This window comes from Camelus dromedarius, chromosome 3 (genome assembly GCF_036321535.1).
Source record: "Camelus dromedarius isolate mCamDro1 chromosome 3, mCamDro1.pat, whole genome shotgun sequence".
NCBI lineage: Eukaryota > Metazoa > Chordata > Mammalia > Artiodactyla > Camelidae > Camelus > Camelus dromedarius.
In genome coordinates this window covers 98,517,230-98,542,221 of record NC_087438.1, presented here as the reverse complement: position 1 = coordinate 98,542,221, position 24,992 = coordinate 98,517,230, and the positions used below count along the sequence as shown (strand labels likewise).

Sequence of the window (24,992 nt, the reverse complement as noted above, 5' to 3'; positions counted from 1 at the left end):
TTCTGTTGCCTTGAGGGGGAAAAAAAGTATATCAAACTGGTTAACTTAGTATATGACGCCCTTCAATAACTGGTTATTTTTTATTCTCCAATCTCATCTGTGCGTCTCCCTCTTACCACTGTCCTCCAGCCTCACCCGCTTTCCTTCAGTTCCTCAGCACCCCTTGGGGTTGTTTTTACCTCAAGATCTGTGCACATATGTCTCCTTTTGCCTAGAATGATCTCCCCTTCATGCTTAGCGTGACTCCTCATTCTTCAAGTCTGTGCTTAAGTGGAACCTCCTCGGACAGGCATTCTGTGACCATCCTAGCCAAGCAGCACCCCTTCACCTCTATCTCTATCACTGCGAGTCTGCAGACACAGAAAATATGTATGTTTTATTCACCAATGTGTAACCAGTGTCTCGCACAATTCCTGGCTCATAATGGGTGTTCAATAAATACTTGCTGGATGGATGAATGAAAGGACTGAGGTGAGAAATGGAAGTGGTGCCCACTCTAGCAGATCAAACAACTTTCCACCGAGTCCCTAAAGACAATCAGGTAATGCACGTGAAGCCCTAAGCCTGACTCCAATGCAATGGAAGAGCTTACACGTGGTCAACTACATACGCTGTAGCTCTTTGGGGGAGGGAGGCAAGGTAAGGATGTTGCAAATTGAGTCCAAGTACCAGCAGATAGTACAGAAAGGGAGTGAGAAACTTTCTTCTCTCCCATCAGCCCCTGTGCTCCACCATGGTTTCCCTGGCAGAGCTGACACTATAGCTCACTGGACACAGGGCAATATTTTCTCTCTGAGACTGATTACTTTGATTCATCTAAGATAATCAAATCTGCAACTGAGCTCAGCCAGAATCTGCCTGTTTACTTTTCAAATACAGGTCCTGCCCCTGAGAGACTGAGACAAAAGTGAGAAATGTATTTAACAGCCCCTGAATCAGCGTCTAGGAGAACTGGGGTTCAACACCACTCCTCAGTCCTTCAGTTGCTCCCACAGAGCCCAGGATGGAATTTTTTTTCTGACCACAGCCAGGACTCTGCATGAGGCCTTTAGGACTGGCATCTGGAGATGCTGAGCTCAGAGATATTTTTATCTTGCAGAGTTAAAGGGCCTTAATGGCTGTGCCTATTGGCGGAGGAGCCCCTCTCGGCAGGATGGCTAAGAGTTAATGAGCTCCTTTTACATGTCATTGAGCTCCTCTGGCCTGTGCTGGGCGTCTTGGGTGGGTCTGACTCAGACTCAACTCCAAGAAGCCATCAGAGAACCATTCAGGTGCATCCTCCTTAAATTCCCTTTCTGTGGAGCAGAACAAGATCTGGTTTCTCCAGGGCCTCACGCAGCACCGTGCCCAGCCTGTTCCAGCCGATGTGAGCAAACATCTCTGGGGCTCGTTCAGGTGAAATAATAGCTTAAGGAGCTGACAAACAATATTTACTGACCTTCTAATCTGAGTCCCTCTTGGCTAACAGCACTGAAACCCTTGGCCAGCTTTGCTTATAAAATGCTGTGACTTTGGGACAGAATCAAGGAGATATTCCCTTTTCTGTCCCTAACCCCAGCCCAGGGCCAGTCCCAGAAAATGGTCGGCCAATCAAGAAATGTTTCTTCTTTCAGTGCTGCCTCCCATCCCCATTCCTGAGGCCTCCCACAGATCCCTTCCCCTCTGCTCCCAGGGACCCAGCTCCTTGGCTGACAAAGACTGAGATGCAGTCATGACCCAGAAGAATGGATGGATCTATTAGAGCCTGGAAGGAGGATTCTGACACACCTCAGGTAGGTGGTGGTTTGGACCAGCCCTTCCCTGACATTCAGGTTACAACCCAATGGGATTTGAAAGTTCAAGAGAATATGATCATAATTATGGTAAATGGTTTTGCTTTTTTTAAAAAAAAATCGCTGATTTCTCCCTGATAGGTGGGAATACATTTAAAAATCAGAACATATATTTTTTTAACAAAGGCATGTAGATCTGTCTGCAGCTTTAAAAACTGCCCTCTGCGGGTAGCTGACCACTTCACCTACTCCCACAACCCACTCCAGGCACCTCCCTTAGGCACTGCTCAGGGTCTTCTTGGCAACATTCCCACTTTTTTAAAAAAATTTAAGGTCCTGGGGTTTGAACCCAGGACCCCGTGAAAACTAAACACACACTCTACCTCTTCTTTCATGCTAAACTAACTGTGGCTGGAGTTTAGCCTCAATGAGTGGAAGTGATTGGGCTGAAGGCTCTGCCCATGCAGATGCCAGGGAAGGTCCTGAAGATTGTGAAGCAAACGCCAGACTTGTAAACTCACCCCTGACCCCTGTTTGAATCCGCTCTGGACAATCCGCCAAGGCCAGGAGAGGTTTCTCTTGCACTGATTTCCCCTAATGGAACCACGCAGTGACTCTGACCAAGGACATTACTTTTAGAAAAGTTCTTACAGGATTAAGGCTGGAGAATGTTGGAGGGTGTTTAATTTTCTTTTCCTCTCTTCCTCTTGCTTTGTTCTTCTGAATTTGAGGGCTTGCTCTGGTTCTATCATAAATGGTACGTAATCCTGGGCAGTTGACATAAATATCTCTGAGCCTCAGTTTCCTCCTGCATAAAATAGAGGTGACCACCTTCCTGTCTACATCAGGGTTATGAATTAGTTACCTTTAACCTGCCTCCCTCTGTACACAGCACGGGGCTAAGCAGATGTGCACGCAATACAGTTTTTACTCCTCACGTGAACCACAGGAAGTAGACATTGCCAACACCCATGTCTGCTTCATCGATACGTCGGTTTTAGAAATGAAGAGACTGAGGACCAAGGGTCACACGGCTACTAACTGGTGGAGTCTGGGACTCAAATCTAGATAGTCTCACCCCAATTATGAGCCCCACATCCTGAGTTGTACGTGAAGGCCTTTTGAAAGCCCCGAAGCATTATACAAGTGTAGCGATTGCTACGGCTGTATCTGTTTAGTCACCACTTGGGAGACGGAGATGCAGGCAGGAGCCTCTAAGCGAAAATCCGTAGAAAGATGTGTGGAGGTGGGGGGAGGGGTGAGCATGCGGAGAGCGCTCAGCGCAGGAAAATCGCAGCCCAGCCTGCAGGTTTCAGCCCCTCCCCTTCGCTCCCCATTCATCCCTTTGTTACCATCTCTGGATTCTGGTGCTGAGGTTAATAAAGAGCTTCCAGAAAACCCATCATTTTGATTAAAGCCGGGGACTGTCTTGCCAGGCAGCACTCTGGAGCCTGCCTACCGCCCACTCCGCTAGGTCGGAGCAGCCAGCAAAGGCTATTAAATGCTTACAGCCGTTTCCGGCCCTGCCGGACAGCTCCCCTGGACTGCTCGTCCTCCGGCGCGGGCTGCCGCCGCCGCTGCCCCTGGCTGCCCGGGGAAGGGTCAGGGCGCGCAAGGCTGTGCGGATCTGGGTCTGCAAGTCAACTTCCAGGCCTTCTGCGCAAGGACACGCACCCCGCCCCCTGACTCCTTTCCCGACCGGGCCAGCCACTGCGATCTTTCAAGCAGTTCCGATGTCATTTGAACCTTCTGTGGCTTCAAGCAACCATTTCATCTCTGTCTCTTTCTGTGTGTGTGTGTGTGTGTGTGTGCGCGCGCGCGCGCGCCTGACTTTCGCTGTCTCTCTGTCTCTCCCAGAACTGGGCTGACAGAATTATACATGCTCAGACCAAAAGGCAAAAAGCATCTGCCATCAAACCTGCTGAAAGAGGATGTAAAACATCTCCAGTTCCCTCCCCACCCCCTTTCCTACCATCTGTGGGGTTGGTGGACTGCTTGGACAAGCCCCGCCCCCCCGCCCTCACTCAATCCTTTATGAATTGGGCAAAATTAATCTGAATAATTATAGCCCACAACACACAGGAGAACCGTGGTCTGAAACCCAAATCCTGTCCAGGATCAGGCTGAGGGGGAGAGAGCGAAAACTACCTGGGCCAGCATTAACAGCATTTCCCACTGCCTCAAGTCCTTCAATTGACAGTGCAAAGAACTCTCCATGGAAACAAGGGAATGTAAAAATATACTCCCTGTTCTCTTTAAGACTCTAGGCTCTATCATCAGAATACTAGGTTAAATCTGGCTACACCATGTAAATTATACGATATTTAGCAAGTTATTTCATTATCTCTGGGCCTCACATGTAAAGGAGTAATAACATCCACCTCATAGGGTTGTTATAGGATTAAATGTAATTATCCTTACAGAGCACATAACACAGTGCCTAGCACAAAGTAAAAGCTCATTACATTTTACCTGTTAGTAAGATCAGAGCAACAGAAGAGTCACTCGTTTAAGGAACATCAATCTATTGCCTATTATGAGTCTGGCACTTTATTATGCATTTTGCATATATATTTATAAGTAAATATATATATATTTAAAAGATTTCCATTTTATAGATAAGGCAACTGAAAGCTTAAATTATAGCAAGATTATTTGCCATGAATCAAACAGGGATTTGGTAATAAAGCTGAAAAATTATTCTTGCATTGATTCCTCAGCTCAATAATAGAATTTTTTTTTTTTTAACTTCTTGTGAAGCCTTGGGGATAGGGGACAGCTGACTCACAGGCCTAGCATGCTGATCCCTAGAGTGGCTGTAAAGGATGGTGTGTGTGTGTGATCAGAGAGATCACAGGCTTGGTGATGGGGAACTAATCTGATAATCACCCCCCAGAGGCTGCCACTCCTGGGTGTTTCACCCACTTGGGGTGGGTTGAGTGATCTGGAAGAAGACTGTGTGGCTGTTTGGTGCCTCAGGCCACAGCTGGGCTAATTTTCAGTAATCTGGGAGCGGAAGGCATAAATACAGTGGCATATTTTTAAAAGCCACAGCTCTTGCTTTGTGCCCAAAATAACTCTGCCATTTCTAGGTTAAGACTATAAAGATATCACGTGCTGTAAACCCAGATTCGAAAACTGGAATTGCTGGTCTCAAATCTTCCTAGCTCTCCACAGTCAGCTAAAAAAAAAAAGAAAAGAAAAAAACCCAAAGTAAAATAAAATAAAATAGCACGTCTTCTTTCTGTGATCCCCTAACCTAAGAGGGCTCAGGCTGCATGGATTTCTCTACCTTATTTCCTAGTCACTAAAGTCCCCCGGGGTCTTGGGAGGGCAATTTCCCCTTATAGCCTTTTTTTTTTATAATGCTCCCTGCCTCTGCTGCTGTTATAACCCGGGAATGCTTAAAATGAAGGTCTGGGGGTCACACAGTTTTGAGCTGGAATCTCAGCCTTGGCACTTTGTTGTGTAACCCTGAGCAAGCCACTTGGCCTCTCAGTATTCTTTCACGTATAAAACAAAGATAACAATGTCCATCTAATGGGACTGTGATCATTCAAAAGAGGGAGTGCTCATAAATCACCTAGAACAATACTTGGCATGCAGAAACTGCAATAGAGGATGGGCATTACTACTACGGAGTAGTCCTCTAAGGAATCTGACTCCTCTAACAACTGATTCCTGGATGCAGTACTTCCAGAAAATCTTTTCCAGGGGCCCTCCTCCTAGGGAAGTTTTCCAGCTTAGAAACCGTTGCTAGGTAGGGAGCCATTCTCCAGGGCCCTCTGAAACAGGCAGGAAGGAGGCGGCTTAGACATGGCGGACAGCACACTGGATTAGGGGGCAAAAGCCTTGGGTTCAAGTTGCAGCTCCACCATTCTGCTTTCCGCTGAGTTTCCTACTACACTGTTTGGGTAACACTGACTTGTAGTTTCTTCATCTGTAAAATGGATACAGTAGCTTCCTCCCAAAGACAATGTTATCCACTCAACTGAATTTATTATGTACAATGAATTAGACATGATGCTAGGAATTAAGGATAGGGCTCTGAAAAATATTCGGACAGGTACCTTACCCTCAAAGAGTTACAGTGTAGAAAAAGACAAGTAAATGAAGAAATACAATATTGTTTTAAGGAATAAACAAAGGTTGAGAAACTCTGACATAACGATGGCATTAAACTTTCTAGAGACAGTGTGTACAGAGGTTAAGAGCAATGGCTCAGAAGTCAAAGAGCTCTGCTTCAGATCCTGGCCCCACCACTTACTAGATAGAGGTGTGGCCTTATTTAACCCTAGGTGTCTCAGTTTCCTAAGCATTAAAATGGGTATAATAATAGACTTATCTGGGGTGGGCAACAGATGAAAGGAGTTCATTCATTAAAGTGTTTTGACTTAGGTGCACAAAACATGGTTTAAGTGCTCAGTACAGGTTAACTATTACTACTATTATTCACAAGTAAATCCTCTCCTCTCTCTGCTCCTGTATTCTCAATCCTGAGGGCTAAGTCCCTTGATGGGGGTGTCACTGAGTGAAGCGACATACAGTCCTGATTAGAGGTAGGGGCCAGAGGGAAGCATACAAGTGCGGTCAGCTCCAGATAAGACAGTGCCAGTTTGATACACTCATACCGTATAATCCACTAATCCTACTTTTGGAAATGAACCCTATATAATACGAGGAGTACAAAAGATATATGTAAGATATATGTATAAGAATATGCACTGCATTGCTTAAAAAACATAGACACCGATAGGAAAGTGGCTAAAGAAGTTATAATACAGACACACAACATTGTTCGCCCTTATTACAGAAGAATGAGGCAGGTCTTTATGTGCTGACATGGAAAGGTGTTTGTTAAAAAATAAAAACAAACTATATACTAATGTGCATAAAATTATCCCCTTTTCCTTTTTGAAAGCCTACATATTTTTAATAAACCGAGAAAAAAAACATTCACACATCAATTATGTAGTTAAAAATTAATCTGAAAAATGTTTGGAAGAGTGAGCCCAAGTGTAAACTGTGGACTCTGGGTGCAAATGATGCGTCTGCACAGGTTCATCCATTGCAGCCGCTGCACAGCTCTGGCTGCGTGTCGCCAGTGGGGGCGGGTGTGGAGACAGGGGCATGTGGGACCTCTCTGTCCTTCCTGCTCAATTTTGCTATGAACCGAAAAGTGCTCTCAAAAAATAAAGCTTGTTAATTAAAAACTATATTTGGAAGATACACACAAAACTGTTAACAGTGGTTGCCTCACTGATGAAGAGTGGGATTGAAGAAAATTTGGATATTTTTACACAAACAGTGTTGTATTATCTAATACAGCACCAACAATGTAATTGCGTATTATTTTATAACGCAGTACTTTAAACTTCATAGCTGTAAAAAATCCGGGGGAGACACACTAAACTGCTGGCAGTGGTGACTTCTGGGGAGCGTGACTAGAGACAGGGAGTGAGGTACCACTCATTTTATTTTAGTTTTTACAGATTTAATTTGTTATGATTTTTGTTCTTTTGTAATTAGAGAGAGAGAGAAATTAAAAAGAATCCCAGCCCAGCCATTACCTGCTTAATCAGCTGCAAATTCAAAAACTAGCTCAAAAACTATCCGCGACAGAATGTCCCTGCCCAGGAGAGCCTGGAGCCAGGAGCAGCTCCAGAATCTGCAGGGCCCACTGCAAAATGAAAATGGGGTGCCCCTTGTGGAAAAAAAACTGATTAAAGACTTCAAGATGGCAAGAGCATAGCATTCAACCAAAGAGGGCCCTTCTAAGTGCAGGGCCCCAGGAGCAGCCTGGCCTGGACCCCAGATCCCACTGCTGGGTTCCCCCTTCAGCACTGCAACCTGGCAGTGACTCTCCACAGAGGCTTCACACTGCCCATCCCTGAAACTGGGTGGGGCATCAATGCTTCACCCAAGAAAACTGCTCCTGGTTTTGATTAGGTTATCATATGTCCCTTCTCCTTTCCCCCTTACTTTGTTACAAGCTGCGCTTCTTAAAAATCTGGCAGTAATCCCAGGCTCTATGCTGCTGTGTCACTTTGCAGCCTTGAGCAACCATTTCTAGACGAGCAGTGATATCTCTGCATCGAGGCTGTAAGATGGAGGTGCTGTCAGAACACTGCAGGGAGGGGGCAAGAGAAGGAGCGTCCTGGGGAGAAGCCTCTCGTCTGCCACCAGCCCCCGCTCGCTCTGTGCACTCCCAGACCATTCCACTTCATCCAGCAAAGACATGGTGAAGCCTCTTTACTGCGTGCCAGGAACTGTGCTAAGTGCCAGGAGAAAAGGGTAACACTTTTGAGCGTTAACCATGAGCTCAGCGCCGTGCTAAGCATTTTGCACAAATGGTCTCAGGCCATCCTTATGTCAGACTTCGGTCTTTCCCTTGTCACACGTTTGTAAATCTGAGGCACGGGGATGAAGCCGAGGCACTGTGCAAGGCCACGCTGCCTCCCTTACAAAGCTAACACAGGGCAGCATTTAAACAAACCTGCCCTTCACTCTCCACGTTGTCTTGGACACGATCAGACCAAGTCCATCAGAATTACCTATGAACATTTTCAAGGCCAGTCCTTTTTACAAAAATACTGCATTCACCTCCCTTTTGGTCCCACACTTCTAGGCACTTAGAGTTTCGCAGAGAAAAACACTAGGTTGATAGCTCGTGAGCTTGTCTCGACATATTACAGGATGATTTCTGAAGCTGCAGGAGAGCTAAGGGGGCTCAACAGAGGCTCCTTTCTTAAAAAACCAACCAACCAGCCAACCTTCTGGTGTCTCTCTACTGCCAGCAACTCAAGAGTTCTAGTTCTTTAGCAGGGTTTTTAAAGCTTTACAAAATCTGAACCCAGGCTACCTTCTGATCTCATTTCTCAACGGTCCTCCACCTCACCTCACACATCAAATGCACTTATTCTGTTCACCCAGGTGATGCACTTCTGGGTTTTTTGTTTTTTTGTTTTTTGCTTGTATTGTTCCTTTTGTCTGGAACTGCCCCCCCCCATCCTATGTACCATCTGTCAATACCCAGTATTGAGTATCACATACCCTCTGACCTGGTCTCCTAAATCCCCAGTTCCATCTTCTGGGCTCCCATAACATCCAGCGTTCACAGCTGCTGAAGGAGAGTTTGGGCCCCGAAAAAACAATCTGGGAGGCCCTCTCAGGAAAGGTGAACCAGACGACTATATTTACACGGGGTTTTGGAGGATTACAACACAGACGCTGGGTCCCATTCTGGACTGACAGGCCCTGGTGGTTTGTCCCAGCTTCCTTCCCCTAACTGGACCTGCCTATACACAGCACTGTTATATCCTTATTACATGACATTGTAATATTTCTATATTGCATCTTTACATTTCTATTCCCCCCAACCCTCTGCTAGATTATGAGGACAGGACTGTGTTATATTTAATATTAAATTCACATCACCTAGAACAGAGACTGGCCTTAAATCGGTGCTTAATAAACATTTGTTCAATGACTATATAGAAAGTTCCAACCAAATTCTATATTGAAGGCAAGTCAGGCAAAGTACCCTTGGATCCTCAGACAGGATAATCTAATACTCCTTTATGTGTCTGTGTGAGAGAGAGAGGGAAGGAGGGAGAGGAAGAGAATATGAATGAATGAATGAATGGGTATTTTAAAAGACAATGCTGTTAGTAGTGGTGGCTAAGGGTGAAGTTCTAGGGACCCACCTGCTAGGTAGGTTTTGTGAGGATCTTTCTAATGCCTTTCAAATCACAACCATTTAGAAGGCTAAGTAGCCTGGAGGCAAGGTTGTGACCTTGAGTAAGAAAAAAACAAAGAAGCTAATATATCTCTAAATGCCTAGAATTAGAGAGAACACACTGAAGAGCTCATCCTCCCTACAGAAATTTCCCCAAGGCAAATATTTAGTATCAATTTATACTTGGGCCAACAAAGGGAAGTTGACATGACACTGATCACTGATTAAACACAACCCCACTGGCTACAGACTGCAGGGACCACAGTCATATCGACATCTTGGTGACACTAGGAGCCTCCAGGGGATGCTGGCCTCCAGGGAGGCACTTCCCTGGGTCTCAAGGCTAATCACCATCAGAGGCAAGAGGGTGATTTAGTCTCCAGACAGAGCTGGTGAGGGTGCTGAGATGCTCGAGGCTTTGGAAGTCCTCAGCCTGATAGGATCTCAAGGAGGTAGCTAGTGTGAGACTAGGTTTGTTATGCAGAATGCTCCTAAAAACAAAAAATCCTGAGGACACGTGTATGCAAAGAATTGGCTTATAACCTCCCAGACCCCTGCCCCTGACATAGGAGGCATCGCTGAGGAAAAGTAAGATGTAGGAATAGAGAATGAAGTACCCCACTCCCCAACGCCCACAACTCCCAACACACACATACACATCGATCAAGCTCTACACTTTCTTCTTCAGGAAAGTCCTAGATATACCTTTTGATCTGCTTTTCACCTGGACACAGATGCCAGACCCATATGGGACAGGCAATAGGCAGTGCCTGTCTCCTGGCATCACCCTGGGGTCAGTGACTTCTCTGCTAGCTACCATGCCCTTTAATTGATTCCTTCCAGATTAGCTTCTTTCCAAAGAGTACCATCCTCTCCTGACTGCTCCCCTGACTCTTGGAAAAATACTCTTAAGCCTGGGACAAAACAGTATCTCTTACCCCTTAACATAATAATGTAGTGGGACTGGGAACCGTTTCCCTCCTCTCTCTGCATCTCCCTCTACAGAGGAGGGAACACCCACCAACCATCCTTCCTTCCTTGGGGGCTGTGCTAGGAAGTGAGCTCTCACCTTTAGTTCCACTGCCTTACTTGCTCTTCCCAGAAAAGAAAAGTTATTTGTCTGATTGGGGAGATTATCATGAGCCAGACTTTCAGTGGATCCTGCTTCCCAACTGGGCGAAGTGAGCATCAACAGTTACTGTTCTTTCATGACACACCTCTCACTTAGCTCTCCTTCTCTGCTCTAGCTCAGCCTACGGTACCATCACACCAGGACAAGTTTCCCCTCCTCTTCAAGGGAGGGGCCTGCCAGTCTCGATTTTCTTCCCTTGCATTTGGGAGCTTGGAGGCCCCGTCATATTCTCCAGACCTTCTTTCCCGATAATAAGCCTGACTGTGAACTTTGATCCCTCAATTGGGCCTGTGCCTCTATTCTTAATTAGATAAAATTTGGAGTGAAAGGGGAGGGTGGTGAAAATGTCTCCAGCAAACTTCTGACAATTAACAGCTTTCAAAAGACCCTTGAAGTATAGTCCATACTGACTACACCCTCTTCATGGTCCTCATATGCATCTTAGTTTACCTTCACCTCTGCTGAAATTTACACACAAGCGGCCACCTCTGCCTGCGTGTGAAAGACCCTGAGGTAGGCAGAATAATGGTGCCCCAAAGATGCCCACATCCTAACTCCTGGGACCTGTGAATATCTTATGCTACATGGTAAAAAAGGACTTTGAAGATGTGATTAAAATAAGGATCTTAAGCTAGAGTGATTATCCTACTAATTATCCAGATGGGCCCGATGTAATTGCGAGGGTCCTTAAGAGGGAAGGAGGAAGGCAGGAGAGTCAGAGTCAGAGTGAGACTTACAGGTGCTAAGCAGCTGGCTTGGAAGAAGCCAGAGGAAGGAGCCACTAAGCCCAGAAATGTAGGCAGCTTCTGAAAGCTGGAGAAGACAAGGAAACACATCCTCCCTTAGAGTCTCCAGAAGGAATGCAGCCCTGCTGACACCTTGGTGTTAGCCCAGGGAAACCCGTTTTGGACTTCTGGTTTCCAGAATGATAAGGTAATAAATTTGTATTGTTTAAAGTCAGCTAGTTTGTGGTCATTTGCTATGGCAGCTCTAGAAACTAACACAGATCTTGGTATCCGGAAGTGGGGTGCTGCTGTTACAAAGGACTGAAAATGTGAAAGTAGCTTTGGAATTGGGCAATGGGCAGAGACTGGAGAATTCTGAGGCTCACAGGAGAAAGTGCCTAGATTACCTGGAGAAGACTGTTGGTGGAAATACGGATATCAGTGACTCTGCTAGAGAGACTTAGAAGTGAGGAGTATGGTAGAGAAAACACATACTGTCATAGGGAATACCTAAGCAATCCTGAACAGACTTTGGTTGAAATACGGACATAAAAGGTGCTGCCAGAGAGGGCTCAGACGGAAGGGCAGAACAAGGCATTGGAAACTGAAGGAAAGTGGATCCTTGTTATATAGTGGCAGGAACCCATCTTGAGTTTAGCCCAGGAACACCCATTCTGTCTTTCTGACCTCCAGAACTGTAACATAATAAATGTGTGTTGTTTTGAGCCACAACGTTTGTGGGAACTTGTTACAGCAATAATGGGAAAGTAATTCAGGCCCCTCAGTCTGCCTGGAACTCAGTGAATAGTCCTTTCCAAGTTATCAAACTGTTTCCTTCACCACCCAAGTGGAACCAAGTAACAGTATCATGTTATTTAAATACACTGGGTTTGGCAGCAGGCGAACCTGGGTTCAAATGCCGCCTTGGCCACTGTATTCACTAATGAATTCAACAAATATTTATTAAGTACCATCCTATACTAGATAGCTGGCTTGACATTGGAAATATAACAGTGAGCAAAAAACACTAGATTACTAGATGTAAGGAAGGACGAATGTAAGAAAGTCCTTTAATTCCCCCACGCCTCAGTTTTCCTTATCTAAACATGGGAAGAACAGTCACTTCTCTTTGCTGAAGTAAGCAATGCATATAAAGTGCTTATCACAGTTCTCAATAAATAATAGCTGTTATTAAGTCTCCCTTTCTCTTGTTCTAAAAGACTATTTCTACAACCCAGGGAGGGCAACAGCACAGGATTTAAAGACTTTGAAACTTCAGTAACAAAGGACCTCCCCCCCCAACAATGACACACATACCTCCTTGATACAGGTGTTAGCTGAGAGAAGGAACTTCTGTCTTCTGTGGTCCATCATACAACACAGAGCCAAACTCACAGGTTCAAGGGCGTCCTCCTCAGGGCTGTTTACATACCTGGTGATGCTCTTCTCCCCCCAGAACACTCTGACATGGACCTTGATGTGACTATAACTTAAGTCGTTTACACTGGCTGAAGCCTCCAGCCTTGTCACAGACCTTTAGATGACACCAGGTACTTACGGGAACAGAGATGTGACACACATGTGCTTGGGTAAGACAGTATCTATGATGCAGTTAAAGAACATTAGAGAGGAGACATGGGGAATGTCACCTCTCTACCCAGCTGGGCCCATGATGTCACCTAAAGCAGCAGCGCTGGACATAGGACTGGGCCAGTGTCGGAAGTAAACCCAAGCTGGCCGGCTTTCCTGGACCATCGGCAACAAACATGTTTGTTCAGACTTTCTGCACAGAACAGGCTTTTCAAATTTTTGAAGTTTGTTTGGTTGTGTTTTTTTACCTTCAGTCGCAGCTGTAAGCTGGAGGCCTAGGGTACGCTGTTTGGGATTCAGCAGTCAAGGGGCCCAACGCTAATACAATACACTTCTCATCATTCCCATTGTTTTGTGATCCAAATTTGGTTTCTGAAAGCTACCTTTTCATCCCCTAAACTTTTATAGTTATCCTCTTGGTCTGACTCCTACAAAGCTCTCCATTTCCTATTTTAATACTAGGCACACACATCCTTTTTTCCTTTACTTCCTTTGGTACTGCCATCCCCGGGACAGGACTGCCTTCTCCAGGCCTTCACCGAGCCCGTCCGCTCTGAGTTCAACCCTTCCAGGCAGGGCTGCTGCCGAGGCAGCTCTCGGTCTCACTGAGGTAAGAGGGGAAGGGCTCCCGCCTCTGCTCCCTGTCCTTTCTCTGCCTGCGGGTAACAAGCCCCTCGTGCCGAGGCCGAGAGAGGCGCCCCTCCAATCCACAGGCTCATTTCCAGGCCTCCTGGCACTGAGCTCGCTTATGACCTTTCCCTAGAGGCCCCTGGTCTCCAGCCAGTGCTTGACCTGAATATGTTTCTCCAGATCAGGCAATGACCTTCTCAACTGCAAAGCTGACTGCCTCTGAGAAAATGAACTTTTCAAGTTCTTCTGGAAGCTGGACTGAGTTTCTTTAAAAATACTTATTCTTAAAGACCCTGGCTGTTGCTGGGGACTGACTTTCATTTCTAGTTTATGAGAATCAGAGAGGCTGAGGGCAGCGCTCGCTGGAGCTTACGGAGCTTAAAGGAATTACAAGTTATCACTACTCCTCTGCCTGCAACCCAGGTCACAAATAGGTCTTTCTTGTCCAGGCACCTTCCAGGCAGGAGCTCCAAGCCCACCAATTCCAAACAATCAAAGATATCTTTCCCCTGAACCAAGTGCAAACTCTCACCCTCCACTTCCGCTTCCCGCAAAGGTCTCACACGCAGGTAGTCCATCATCTTTGAGCCAAGTCAAGGAGCAGGGTTGGTGACAGCCCCCTTCCTTGGTCCTTTGAGATGCTAGGATCTCCCCAGGGGAAACCTGAATTTTCCTTTTGCTAAGAGGCGTAAGAATTCAGCTAAAAGGGAGGGTAACTGAGAAACTCTGCTGTCTTAAACAACAGAAGCATGAAGTGTATTATTTTCCTAAGACATATTAAAAGTTGTTTCTCATGATGAAGTTTCCAGGGCCCAGACTGTGCTGCTCCTGAGGCTCACTGGACGGATCAGTGGTACCCGAAGGGACTATAATGAGTCTCCATTTCCTGGCCCTGCATTAACTGCTTCTCTGCATCTGTGGGTTTGAAGGCAGCTGCAGCCCAAGGGAACAGGTCTTGCTGCTCCTCTCTCCTCACGACACTCTCCAACGTGTCTGCCCAGGAGCCCATGGGATTGGATTTTCAGGAGGCATGTGATCTGTTTTGGGTCACTGTTATGGAAGGAATTCTTTTATTATGTATCATGGCCCCAAGCCTGGCTATACCCTGTCCAGGGCTACAAAACCTGGAAGAATCTGCAGGAAATACAGGGTGGAGGGAAAGAACTGGCTCAGAATCAACTTATTAAACAGAAACATTAAATTTCAGAAGAACCAGGAAGTCTTCATTACAGTTTCCTATTTACATGACCATTAAAAACAGAAGGTGCAGTGTTCTTCTAAGGAGGAGATGAAGAAAGTCACCGATGGATGGAGCCAGCAAAGACTTAACCTTCCTGGCTTCTCCGAGGTAGAGGATTCTAATTCCTCTTCCCCCACCACCTTGCTCCCTCACTCCAGGCCAGGGCAGACCACAGGACATAAGCTGCACAAGAACTCCCACAGACAGGCCGAGTGCCACACCCCCAGGAAGTAAAGGCACAACTTACATGGGGGCTTACTTGTCTCAGCTGGAGACCACAAAGCCAAGCTGGCACTTATCGGCTGTGAGATGCAAGGTGAGGGTGGAGGATAGCGACGGCAGGGAGCTGCCCCGTCCACAAAGATCGCTGATCTCATTTTTTTTCCTGATAAGGATATGCACATCCCTCCCAGGGCCATCGTTGCCATGACAACAGCAGGCCTTAAGGGTGAGCAGGTTAGTGGAGCAGCATGCTTTCTAAATTCTTGAACAAGGCCTGAGGCTGCAGTCACTCATGAAGTGGAAAAATTCATGTTGGCAGAGCTCCTAAATGGATTCCCAAAAACCTAAGGATCATGGCTTCCTTCTGGAGAAGAAGCAGAGATGGTGTCTCCATGGGGCCCCTCCGTGGGGAGCTGATTTTGTCAGACAACTAAGACTACTAAGAGCACGAATCTCCCTATAAAACTAGGGCACAAAAACTGTCCATTTTCCACAGAGTAAAGAGATGCAACAAACCAGGGCAAAAACAATCCCTGAAGGACACAAAAAGGCGCTGTTAAAAAAAATCTTCTCTATAATAAAGCCTTCCCACAGAGACTACTCAGAAAAACTCAGACCTAAATTCTCACGTTGAAGGATAGACTCCTACTTTGAAAAATCATAAAAATAGCTACCATTTACTAGATATTGTTCTTCAGGCTCTGTAAGATGTGTGTATCATCTCATTTAATCCTCGCAACAACCCCACAAGGTAGACACTACTATTATCTCCATTTTACAGGGAAGGAAACTGGAACTCAGAAAAGTTAAGTCATGGCCCCAGGGACATACAGCTGCTGAGTGGCAGAGCCAGAATTCAAATGAGGGTTCCTCTGACCCAGAGTCTGAGCTCTTAGTGATTATCTCTCTGATACGGGGGGCGGTGGCGGGGGGGGGGGGGGGGGAGGCTTCCTGCTTCTTGCAAGAATGATAAACAGATGCCTTCCTGGCAAAGGTAATTCACTGATTCTGTTGCCCTTAGCGCTTCATGATGAAGGTGGAGTTGCTTCCAAAATGCTTACTCCTGGTGCCTGAGTCTCCAAAGATCTCAGAAACCTCACGAATATTTACTCTCAACTCTGTACCACCCCTTAACCTTTAGGGTTCACTGGGATCACTTGGAGGGCTCATTAAAGCACAGATGCCTGGGCCCCAGCCTGAGATTTTTGATTCAGTGGGTGCTGTCAGTTGCAGCTCTGGGAACTGTCCTACCAGAACGGCTGTCTTGTCACTCTACATGAAGGTTCTCTAACTAAGCCTCCTTGCCCTCGTGGCCTCACTTACCTCATTAACCTTTCACTGTTCAGCCCCAGGTCCCCTGGGGGGTTGCTTGCCAAGCTATAATGTTATCTTTGGCAGTGCTGTGGGGTTTGGAATTCCCTGAGCTCTTTTGAAAACAGTGAACATCTGCCACTCCAAAAGTGAACTGACTGTTGCCTTAGGTAAGTCATGAGAGCCCACGAAACATGGGAAGAGGAGCCTGGAAGAACCAGTAGGAGACAGCAAAGCAGCCGGGTGCCCCAAGGCTGACTAGCTCTCTCAAGGCTGGGACAGTCTTTTTATAACCTCTAGGGATTTCCTCTAGGAACTGTCACAAGGGGGCACTCATTGAAGCCTCTTCAGAGCCTGCACACTGAGAATGTTACAGAGCTGTAAGCGTGAATGCCTGGCTCTTTAAAGCCCCTCCCCCCGAGCCCACACCTCCCTGCGAAGAAGAGGCGGCCACTCTGCCCGTCTGCTCCTTTTCCTTCCCTGCTTAGTCCCACGGGGAGATGCTCAGGACATAAGAAGCCTGTGGTCCAGGCCTGCTCACACAGAAGCGAGGCTGGAGAAGGGGGCCAGTAATGAGGATTAACAGAGTTAATGCCTGACTTGTTTATCCTGCAGGAAACATCACCTGGTGATGCCCCCGCTGATCCCTTCAGACTGCAGCATCTCAGCCTCCGCTTCTGTAGACTGTGAAGATAAATGGACAGTTGAGCGACAACACAAAATAATTCATCAGAGGAGGGAAAACAACTGCAGAGCACACGTGTGATGGAGGACTGGTCACCGCAGGCTCCCCTACTCTCTCTCTCTGTCCGTGGCTGCTGCTGGTGTTGGTGTGAAAAGGTGCTGGCTCCTGAGAAGGCCTCAGACACAAGTGTGAGGAGACTCAGGCACCCAGACGAAGCCTCTTGGAAGCAACAGCACCTTCGTCAGGAAGCACTAAGGGCAACAAAATTAGGGGAAGGCGGGCTCTCCTTGGGACTGCAAACAGCCAAGTTTTCTGCAGCATGTTCCTTTTTTCTCAGGCAGAACTAATAAATCTCCTCATTCTAGCTCCAGGAGGGTGGCTAGGGCGGTGACTGGACTGTACAGATGTCAGGATGATCCAGACAATCTTGGAAGATCTGTATCTGGGCTTAGAAATGAGAACTACTGAATTCTGGCCACCATGCTATCAGCTAAGGCCACAACAGAGACTGCATGAAACAAAAATATCCCAGCAAAAAAGGAGTAAGATTAGACATTTATTGATACTATATATGTTCAGCTCTTTCCTTCTTCTCCAGTTGTCATGGCAACTCAATGAGATAGGTGTTATTATTATATCCAATGTATAGATGGGTTAATTAAGAAAACAGGAATTTAAGCAATTTGCTTATGCGCATTCAGCAAGTTAAGTTTGGAGTTGGAATTCGATTCAGATCCATCCCCAAACCATAACCTTAATCTTTGTGCCGCATTCACTCCAAACAGTGCAGAATGGATTTTGAGTCCTAAAACCTAACAGAGCAGGAGGCAGAGGTGCATCTCTTTAACGTCACCTCCCTGTGCAGAGGTATGCTGAAAAGTATGGTCAGGTCGCCCTCGGACTAACTGGAAGGTGTAAGCTCTGTCCAGCTCAGCCCATGAAAACTGTGACTCAGGAGTCAGCAGCCAGGCACGGCCCTGGCCGGAAGGGATTACACAAGAGGGCTTAGGACAGCAGGGAGGGGAAGCAACGGTGCCTCCTTCCCTATTTTCTGTCAATAAGATGGGTTCCTAACATTCTTTGGACCCTGAAGGAGAGACCTGGGCCAGATGCAGATAAAATCATCAGTAGACAGTTCCTGTTTCCCATTTGCCTAGGAAAACACACCAACCAGTATCATCAGTGATGGGGAGAATGTATTCAAAGTTAGTTCTGAGCTCAGCAGCCTGACCTACAAAGCCTCTCTGAGAACAAGAAAAACCCTGAAATGGAGGCGGGAGAGCAGGGCGGGATCTCGTGTGGCTGCTTGGGTTGAGTAGTTCTCAGCCCCATCCTGCAACACCTGGCAGTCTAATCTAAAACCACCTCCTCCTCCATCACTTCTTCACTCCGTCACTGGCGCTGGGGTTGCAGAGTTGTCAATGAACTATTTTATGTTCTTCCCCTTGCCATCTGGCAATATTAGCTCTCTAATGAATTGCTTTAACTTGTGCATTTGTTTTTTTGACAAATGTGACTTTTGGTTGATTTATACAACATTCATAAATAGCAAATGCTGGCTGATTAGAATCAACGAAAACCCTTAGAGCTGCCAGCAAAAATGGGCCCTTAGCTGCACATGTTACTTGCATAGCCTAATCATTTGAAAGGCACTGGATTATTTTGGGAAAGAACTTTTTACATACACACTTATGTAATCTGTTATGTACATATATATGTATGCATCTGAATTTGGGTGGATTCTTGCAAGCCAGCCATGCTATGAATATAAGAGCTAGATACACTTGGATTGGGAGCTAGACACACTGGGTTTGAATCCTTCTCTACCACTTACAAACTATGTGAAATTGGGTATATTTCTTAACCTCTCTGTGTCTCCAGTTTCTCATTTGTAAAATAGATATAATAAATTCCTTGCAAGGTTGTCATGAAGAATAAATGAGATCACGCACAGCACGATGTCTGGGTATATTATGGCTCAATAATTAGTAACTATTATCATCATGATGATGTTCTATTAATAGAGGATCACAGTAGACAACATTTGCAGTCTCTGTAATCCTTCCTTTCTGAAAACTGCCACAGGGATGCACCTCCAAAGTCGTATTTGTACTACACGACACTGCTTTAGTGACTGAGCAAGAATAAGGAAAAGAAGGAAACGGAAGTTCAAGCAATTTTTCTACGCTCACCCAGCCATCAGGTTCTTGATTCAACCTGGCAGATTCTCTTTTCCTGAAATTCTGGATTAGGAATCAGTTCCCAGTGGTCCTCTGAACTAAGAAACTGTGAGGTGGTCACATTTGGCAACGTGCATGTCAAGGCAGTGAAAGTCAGTCTGCAGAATGATGGAGATGTCAGGGAAGAAGGAGGTCTGACTTTGACGTGAAGTCAAAGAGAGTGGTGCCTGGTTCTGGTAATTTTCCACTTCCCTGAGAAACTCCATTCTATCTATCTATCTATCTACCTATCTATCTATCTATCTCCCTTTTGCTTACAATTTTGAGTGGATTTCCATCGTCTTTAACCAAAAGATCTTTGCTAACAGTGTCATCTCTGAGGCCACCAGATCCTCTCTGTATAGCTCGGAGAGCCTAAGCATTTAAAAGGCACCCAGTTATTTTAGAAAAGAACTTTACACATGCACACACACACACACACACACTCACACACATACATGCACCTTTATGTTATCTGTTTTCAACTTTTGAAGTACATTAAGTAGAAATCAAAATAATCACTTATACAAGGAAGGCACACATGTATGGAAAAGAACAAAGAATAAAAAGAGAGCCATTAACATTTCTGGTCTTACAAAATTGGGTCATTCGATGGCTTTCCAGAACCCAAGCAAGAAGGGAGAGACCGTGGGGCTTTACCTGGTGTCGCACTGGATACTGTTGGCCACTGCTGATCAGGCCCTCCTGGACCAGCCCGTAGAATGCCAGCCTCCTCCAGGTGCACAGAGCTGAGTAAACACACAGACCCAAGTAACGGTGAGACCACACATGCCTTTCCAGCTCTCCTCCCACCCTCAGGAAGTGCTTACATCCAGGGAGGCAGGGCTGCAGCTAACACTTTCTACTCATGCTTGAACTGAAGCAATTTCCGCTGAGCAGTCACCTTGCATAAACTGCAAAAGCACTGCTGACTGCCCGCCCGCTATACCATTCAGGTGATACACGTTTTAGCTTTACAGCAATTTTGGCTTTCATTACTGCCACGTGGTGCTCACTACATCTAACAGGAAGCCCATCAGAGGGCTAATGCCATTTTAACATCTTAATGCTGAAGCAGATGAGGAGAGCTTGGTCTCTAAAGCCCCAAGCCTCTTTGGCTGGCTCTCTTATCTCTGGGTCCTCTATGTGAAAGAGGAAAATATGAACATTACTTGCTGATAACTGTAATATTGTTCCAGTTTGGCCTGATTAATTCTTCACTTTATTTTCTGCTTTACTCTTTCTTTACTCTTTTCCTCCGAGATGAACCACCCTAGATATTCTGGGACCAGAGGAAGTTTGTCACCATCACTCATGGATCCCAGTTCAGAAGAGATTAATTCAGCATGAAATACTGGAGGGAGTGAGACGTGAACCGGGAGATCCTTAGAGGCAAGTAGAGATAGAACATAAACTGCTCAAGGGCAGAGAGGACATCATATTCTTTTGTGTATGTCTAACGCTAGCTCATACTAGACCCTCAAATCTTTGCTGGATGAATGAATGAAGAAAGGGACAAATAGGACCCTAAGAGAAAAGAGGATCCACGAAAACCCTCACCAAAATAAAAGGACTCTTTGAAACTAGACATTGGTTCATCTTGCAAATGAAGTTACTAAAATAAAGCTTACAGTACTACTGCCTTAAGGGGCCAGAGCAGGTGCGACAGAGCAGGCAAATCTGAAATATTGTTGGAGGAAGGTCATCTCTGAGTTCAATCTTCTCTTACTCTTTGACTTCAAACAACATACCTACTAGAAATTCACTCATTAAGCTCTGCTCTGTGCCTATCCTTCCCATTATCTACACCCTAGAATCTTCTCTTTTTTCCAAATATTAATATCCTCCAAGTGTTCCTGGATCCTACCAGCAAATTGTGTGGGTTCAATGAGATTTGTTCTGAAGATGTAACTACCCTGGGAACCAGCTCAGCTCAAAGCAGAATTTTCAAAGGAACAGGTAACAGGATGTCTGAGGCTGGAAAGGTCAAGAAGCCAAGCACCCGTGTGGAAAAGATGAGTATTAATTAAGTTCACAACGTTACCATATGTCCAGTGTATTATGCTGTGAGGAATAAATTACATTTAGTTTCAATTTTTATTTCATTTCTTATCTTACTTGACTCTCATAACATCTTAATTGAAATCTGAATAGAAGCACATTTGGCTTTTTTTTTCCCACTTGAAAATGGAATGAGGAAATGATATGTTTTAGAATTTTATTTTAATGTAGTTTTGAGGGTGCATCTTACAGCATTGATACTTTTCATGTAAAGCACTAGTTCAGCTGGGAGAGTAAGAGTTGGTATTCTAAACCATGTTTTCTCCTATTGTAAGACTCCACCACAATAGCTCAGATGCAGGCAAAAGGCTGAGCTGGTTTCTAACAAATAGAAAGCATCTTTCAGATACCTCATACTCTGGCATCTACATCAGTGCCCTCTGGCCTAAAATTATGACCAGATTCCAGTGTGATGTCTCACCAAGCCAACTACCAATCTTCAGTCTTCACTGATTGCTTCTCGTTCAGAAATAGCACCCATTATAACAATTTCTGCTCAATTTGTAATGTAATGCTTGAGAATATGTTGATTCACTTTAATTTAGTGCATTTTAATGGATGAAAACTAGCTTTTCATTAACTCAACACAATCTTTGTAAGCTCTCTCTTTAGAAACCGATATCAGCTTGGTGAAGATCTACTCAAGAGTCACCCAGATATTTTGAGGGGCTGGAGTCTGGAATTTATTTCTTCTCTAAAACTAAATTATTTTGATGGTCATTGGTGATCATTAGTTTCTTGGCCCTCTCCATTTGGTCTCCCAAAGACACTCACAAATAATTAATCTTATTTGGCCCCATGGCATGAATACTAGATCAGCTCTGGGAATAATGGTAGTTAATCAATTACTGTCAAAGAGACAAAGCAGAAGAAGCAAAATTATATTTAATCTGCATCTCAGAGTAATGCCATTACTCTAGGTTAATTTAAAAATAAGCTAGATTTGGTCTCCAGATATTCAATAAAGGCCCTTCATATGGCTTGTCCTCTGAACAGCCCATGTCATTGAGGGCAATAAGATAGCAACGAGATGGAGAAGATAAGGAGACTCTAATAGGGGTGAACACGAACAAGAGTAACAATTATTGTGGTTAATAGGATATTACAGTCAGTGTGTGATGGAAAGCCAAGGTAGACAACATGTGCACATATATTTATTTGTTTGTTTCTGAAATTTTCTTTAATGGAGGTAGTGGGGATTGAACCCAGGACCTCGTGCATGCTAAGCATGCCCTCTACCACTGAGCTATACCCTCCTTTGCCCTGATATATATCATACAATGTACTCAAGTCCAAAAGCATCGGTATTAACTATAATTTTTAGGAAGGGACAAAAGGTCTAGGTAGAGAAGGGATGAAAGAAGTTGAAATGACTTCCTTATAGGAATTTTAATGAGAGAACAGACACAGCAGCCTTTCTCTGTGATGTTACAGGAGTCTCTTATTTGCCAGCACTTGATAAGCACTTGGCACTGACCACTTACAATGTTTCAAGGAAGACACAGGAGACAAAAATAATTGCATTCCCCTGGCAAAATATCTAAGCTTCTCAGTTTTGACAGCTGCTTCCGGCCTATGAAGACAGAGTATCTGAGTCATACACGTACAGTTACTTCTGAGTGAAAGGAGGAGGGAAAGACATACCTGTGCATTCCTGCTCTCAGGGAGGCAGAGTAACGCCAGTCAGGGTTGGGCTGTCGTGGCTGCAAAATCACAGAGGGAGTTTTCGTTAATATGGCAAAACACTGAACTACCAGCGGTGCTGTTAATTGAGGAATTGTTTCTTAAATATTTCCATGCATTCATTAAAAGTACTGAAGGAGCCATTTCATGTGCAACTCTAAGATGCTATCCGCTTATTCAGCACTTCAGGAGAAAATTAAACTAGCTTACAGGGTCCTTACACGGATTAAGTATCATGGAAAACTGGATTTAGTGATGCTGTGAGGACCGACTTTGGCTTTGTGTTGCTCAACACAGGTCTGCGTTCCTAAAGTAGCATCAGGGGAAGAACAGCCTGTTCTGAAACAGGAAAAGCTTCCATTGTTTTTGCTCTCAAATGCCCCGTTAAGGGAACGTCCCCAATTTGGTGTTTCAGCTTTAACAAGGCACACGACGACACAAGCTCTGCTGGTCTGGCTGGACTGCAGAGGACTGCAATCTGCGGCTGGCTTTGCAGACTGCAGCATGTTTGACCCTGGACGGATGTGCCCAGTTGCAACACCAGCAACTGATAACCGCCTCTTCTGCTGATTGAAGAGGAATCCAAGGGAGAGGTAAACACACTACAGCAGAGTTGGCCCTTGTGTTGCTACATAATCCTTTTCATAAAATTGTACTTGCTTCCAGCTCCTCTGAGTGCTGTGCCTTCTCATTCAATTACTGTTTGCTAAGCTCTGTTTAACAGGGAGGAGCTGAAACCTAAGAGGCACCTGACTCACTCTGCACCACCTGTGTGTCAGAAAGATGCGTGGCTCTGTGTCTACAAACTGTCAATTCTAAGTGGAGGGGACACAGAGGAAACTGTGGGCGCCTAAAGACTGTTCTGGGAGTTACGTGCTGCATACAAGCTACCCAGGAATCACTGAGGGCAATATCAATCACCATCACTCTCTTGTATCAATAGCAAAAATTTTATCATAAAAAAACCTGTGACAGATGTTCCTCTCAATGTGTTCTCGTGGGCAGAGATTAAAGCAGCCTCATCACTGAATACTGAGGTCTGTTTGAGTGGAAAGATGACGAGATGGAGGCTGGTACTTTCCTCTGGAGTATAATTATCATATTTGGGAGACACAAAGCCACAGTAATCCTAATAAACTATTTAAAAATGTCAATCAATGAGTCTTATTATTATCATTCTTTTTCATTCAAAGGATGCATGGCATTTCATAAACATACTTCTTCACAACATTCAGAGAAGAAGTGATCGAATTTCAACTTCTGGACAGACTTTGGGATGGTTAGATGGTATCCAAAGATTCAGTCAAAGTCAAAGACCAGAGAAAGTGACGACTCTAGGATATTTTACCTCAAATGTCCCCACATACACTAAGTCCCCGCCCCGGCCCCTTCCATTCTGTCGGCAGGCTACGAATATACAAGCTGCTTCATCCCTGGTTTGGCTTTCAATTTCACAAAATGATACTGATGTTCCTCATAAAGTAGCATAAAACTATCTAGATGAAATGAAAGCGATCTTATTTTCCATCAGTGGTAGCAGAGGGAGCAAAAGAGAAAATGTTTGCAGACCATTTGGTAAACCCAAAAATATGACTGAAATACTTTTTATTAATCACACCATCACCATCCTTTCCCTGACCATCGGGAGCACTCGTGTCACCCTGCCAGCTGTGAGAGCCTTCCTTCAAGAAAGACTCTGACATCTGTTGACCAAGTGCTGCCAATTTTCCTACAACAGGGTAATGTTCATGATGAAAACTGCTGCAACTTGATCTCTGGAATGAAAACCGACCTCATCTTGCTGAAAGTCACAGTTTCAGCAGGAATGACCAGGAAACTCAGTTCATCACATCAGCTCACTTCCTCAATGAGACATTTAATTCATCATGCTGCTATATTCTATAATAGTCCACCAGCAACAAGATGCCTCTGAGGTTTGTTTGCCAGAATCACAGTTATGAAACATCTTACAGCAGTAAGATCA

The 24,992-nt window shown here is 45.1% G+C and overlaps 2 protein-coding genes across 12 annotated transcripts in view; both read right to left on the bottom strand.

The window, feature by feature from the left end:
* The window catches only part of LOC105098088 (protocadherin alpha-C2), a 169,251-nt gene that overhangs the window by 6,255 nt on the left and 138,004 nt on the right, over positions 1-24,992 (bottom strand). For all 11 annotated transcript variants that reach the window (XM_031449172.2, XM_064484376.1, XM_064484374.1 and 8 more), the window contains exons 2-3: positions 22,970-23,028; positions 19,925-20,013 (exon numbers count right to left, since the gene is read on the bottom strand). In XM_031449172.2, coding sequence (XP_031305032.2) covers positions 19,925-20,013; positions 22,970-23,028 — 148 coding nt within the window. The remainder of the gene's footprint in view (positions 1-19,924; positions 20,014-22,969; positions 23,029-24,992) is intronic.
* The window catches only part of LOC116152301 (protocadherin alpha-6-like), a 119,784-nt gene continuing 117,761 nt past the window's right edge, over positions 22,970-24,992 (bottom strand). Inside the window, 1 exon segment of the mRNA XM_064484380.1 lies at positions 22,970-23,028. The gene's annotated coding sequence lies outside the window, so the exon portion shown is untranslated.